At 42.1% G+C, this 3,327-nt stretch overlaps 1 protein-coding gene across 1 annotated transcript; it reads right to left on the minus strand.

Moving 5' to 3' along the window:
- Positions 1-1,360: 1,360 nt before the first annotated feature.
- LOC124294709 lies at positions 1,361-3,123 on the minus strand. Its single transcript, XM_046741311.1, has one exon. The coding sequence runs from the start codon at positions 2,918-2,920 to the stop codon at positions 1,583-1,585; it is 1,338 nt and encodes a 445-aa protein (XP_046597267.1). The 5' UTR covers positions 2,921-3,123; the 3' UTR covers positions 1,361-1,582.
- Positions 3,124-3,327: the final 204 nt, after the last annotated feature.

Here is a 3,327-nt window from a genome sequence, read left to right on the forward strand (position 1 = left end):
ACAACTGCCGATTTTTTGTTTGACTTGATTCGAGATACCTGGCCAAAATACCGATTCGCGTGTGATTTTCTGACGTTTAGTAATTCCTTGGTGGGAATAGTGTATTCTGTCGATTATTTCATTTCGCATTTCACGCGGGATCACTAAACAATCGTTTTTAGAAACTAAACCGTCTACAATAACAAGTTCGCTTTTATATTGAGCATACGGTCTTACCGTTGCTGGCAGTTTGTTTGAGTTGTTCGGCCAACCGTTTTGGATTATTTCTTTTAACGCTTTTAACTCGCTGTCTTTCTCGGTACTTTCAATTAGCTGTTTTATCTTTTCGGGAGTTGCGTTTACATAATTTACTGAGCATACTTGTGATTCAATTTCTTGTGACCATCCTAGGAACTTATCGTTTTTATCGTAAGCCCGCGACAAAGCATCTGCTATATAGAGTTCTTTGCCTGGGCGATAAACGATCTCTATGTCGTATTTCTGAATTTGCACCAACATTCTTTGAAGTCTTCCTGGACATTTGTTCAGGGGCTTTTGAAATATTGGTACTAGCGGCTTATGATCCGTTTCGACGACTATTTTTTTTCCGTAAATATAATCGTGGAATCGCTCTAAACCGAAACAAACTGCCAACAGCTCTTTCTCTATTTGCGCATAACGCGTTTGTGTATCGGTCATCGCTTTCGCCGCGTACGCACAAGGAAGTCTATTTTGGAGTAATACGGCTCCTAGCCCCGCCTGCGAAGCATCGACTGAAAGTGTCGTCTCTTCATTTACATCGAAGAACTGTAATACTGGAGCGCTCGATAGGCATGCTTTTAGCTGGTCGAATGCTCTCTGTTGCTCCGCGTTCCATTCAAAAACCCCATCTTTTTTCAGAACATTTCTTAGGGGAGCCGTTTTCTCCGCGAAATTGACTACGAATTTACTGACGTACGTTAGCATCCCGAGGATTTTTTGTAACTCTTTTTTATTCTGCGGCACCGGTAGTTTTTTGATGGCTTCTATCTTTGTACTGTCTGGAGCAATACCATTCTCGGAGATTATATGACCAATGTATTTAATTTGTTTTTTCCCCAACTCGCATTTATCTATGTTAAACCGAACGCCGTTTTGCCTGGCCGCATCTAGGACTTCCTTAAGTCTAATGTCGTGTTCTTTTTTCGTTTTTCCGTATACAAAAATATCATCAATGTACACTTCGACGCCTTCCAAATCGAAAATTTGTTTGAATCTATCCTGAAATACCTCCGGTGCAGTTTTAATGCCGAAAGGCATCCTTCTGAATTTATATCTCCCGAAAGGCGTGCCGAATGTGCAAATTTCCGAGCTTTTTTCGTCCAACGGGGCGTGATAGAACCCTGCTTGCGCGTCAAGTTTGCTGAATACGGTAGCTCCGTTAGCTCTGCTTATAATTTCTTCGAAAGTCGGAATTTGTCGCGGCTCGACTTCGATTTGTTTATTTATCTCTTTCGGGTCAATACAAATACGAATCGATCCGTTTGGTTTCCTCACGAGCACGAGTGCGTTTACCCATTCTGACGGACCCTCTTTCTTTTCGATTATTTTGTCTTTTTCAAGTTTATCCAATGCTTGTTTGAGAGTGTCTCGCAGCGGCAAAGGAACTCGCCTCGTAGGATGTATTACAGGCGTGGCGTTTTTTTTTTAGCTTAATTTGATGCGGTTTACTTAGACAACCTATTCCAGAAAATACGTCTTCATATTGTTTTCGTAATTCATTGTAGCTGTTCTGTTCGACTGAATAAATTCTTTTAACGAGATTTATTTCCTCCGAGGTTTTTCGACCCAGCAGAGGTGTTCCGTTAGAGTCGATTACAAAAAACTCAATTTTGTGTTTTTGGCCTTTCCTGTGGCACATGACGTTACATTTGCCTACCACGTTAAGAGTTTCGCCCGAATAACAATTCAATTTCGTGTTCGTTATTTGAATTTCTTTTTTCGCTACGTTGATCTTTTTGAATATTGGCATGGGCAGAATATTCACGTCAGCGCCCGTATCGATTTTAAATTCTATGCTATGATTGTTTATTACTAACTCCGCGTACCACCGTTCTTTTACATTTGAGGTTTCAACTTGAGCTATAAACAGGTATTCGCTGTGATCTGAATCTTCATTGATTTCGTTTATTTTCTGATCGCGCTTGTTTCCGTCTTGTTTTTTGAAACACATTTCAGCAAAGTGATTTTTCTTTCTACAGTTATTACAGATTTTATTGTACGCTGGGCATCTGTTTATCGCGTGAGCATATCCGCATTTCGTACACGAAGTTATAGACTTAGCTGTATAAGTGTGTTGCGCTGTGTCGGTGCGTTGACTCCGCCCCTTGACTGCGTCAACCGATGCTGTCGTCGTCAGAGCGTGCTCCATCTCCTGCGATCTCTCTTTGGATTTCTCGATGATGAGACAGCGGTCTATAGCTTCCTGGAGAGTTTGCTCATCGTTTTGGAGCAGTTTCTCCCTTATAGACCCGTCGGCTACTCCGCAGGTAATCATCGTCTTGATTAATTCGTCGTTCAGACTGCCCAGCTTGCATTTCTTCGCCTTTTTCTTTAGTTCCGTTATGAATTGTTCCAACGTTTCCTCGTCATGTTGGCGATACGAGAAGAACTGGTACCTTTCGTACGCCAAATTTTCTTTTGGCAAAAAATGTTCCTCGAATTTCTTTATAAGGGGTTGGAGTTTGTCCTTTTCTTCGTCCGGGATCGTGAATGTTGTAAATATTTTAAAGCCGTCCTCACCGATGTAGTGGAGCAACTGAGCACATTGTGTGGCCTCTGATTTTTTGTTCGCTTCCGAGGCGACGAGGTAGTTTTCAAATCTGGCCCGCCATGTTCGCCAGTTTTCGCCCACGTTGTCCGTCATCGACATCGGCGGAACTCCTCTGTATTCGTTTGCCATCGTTTTGCCGTTTATTCGTCTCTTATAATCCCTGGATGCACTAAGACGTTATTTTAACACGTTGTCTTCACTTTTTTTTTCTTTTGCTAATTTTATTCTTCAATTTTTCGCGATGTATTGGCCCCTACTACCGACTGCGCCATGTTATGATCTAGGTAGGGTATAATGAAATGAGACACATGTATCAGGTAGTGTGTCTCTAACCGAACTGGCGACACCCGTTTATTGGCTGGCCCGGTAGTGCGTGGCGAGAGGAACTCAGGCCCGCGCACACCAGTGGTTTCTCCCTGTCTACTCATATCTCTCTACAGAGACCGATGACGTATGTTCGTGGTTATATTTACTTTATTAATGCGAAAAGGATGAAAGGCCTGAGGGGCTTAATGATTATAATTAAATTAATGGCT

This window comes from Neodiprion lecontei, chromosome 1 (genome assembly GCF_021901455.1).
Source record: "Neodiprion lecontei isolate iyNeoLeco1 chromosome 1, iyNeoLeco1.1, whole genome shotgun sequence".
Classification (NCBI taxonomy): domain Eukaryota; kingdom Metazoa; phylum Arthropoda; class Insecta; order Hymenoptera; family Diprionidae; genus Neodiprion; species Neodiprion lecontei.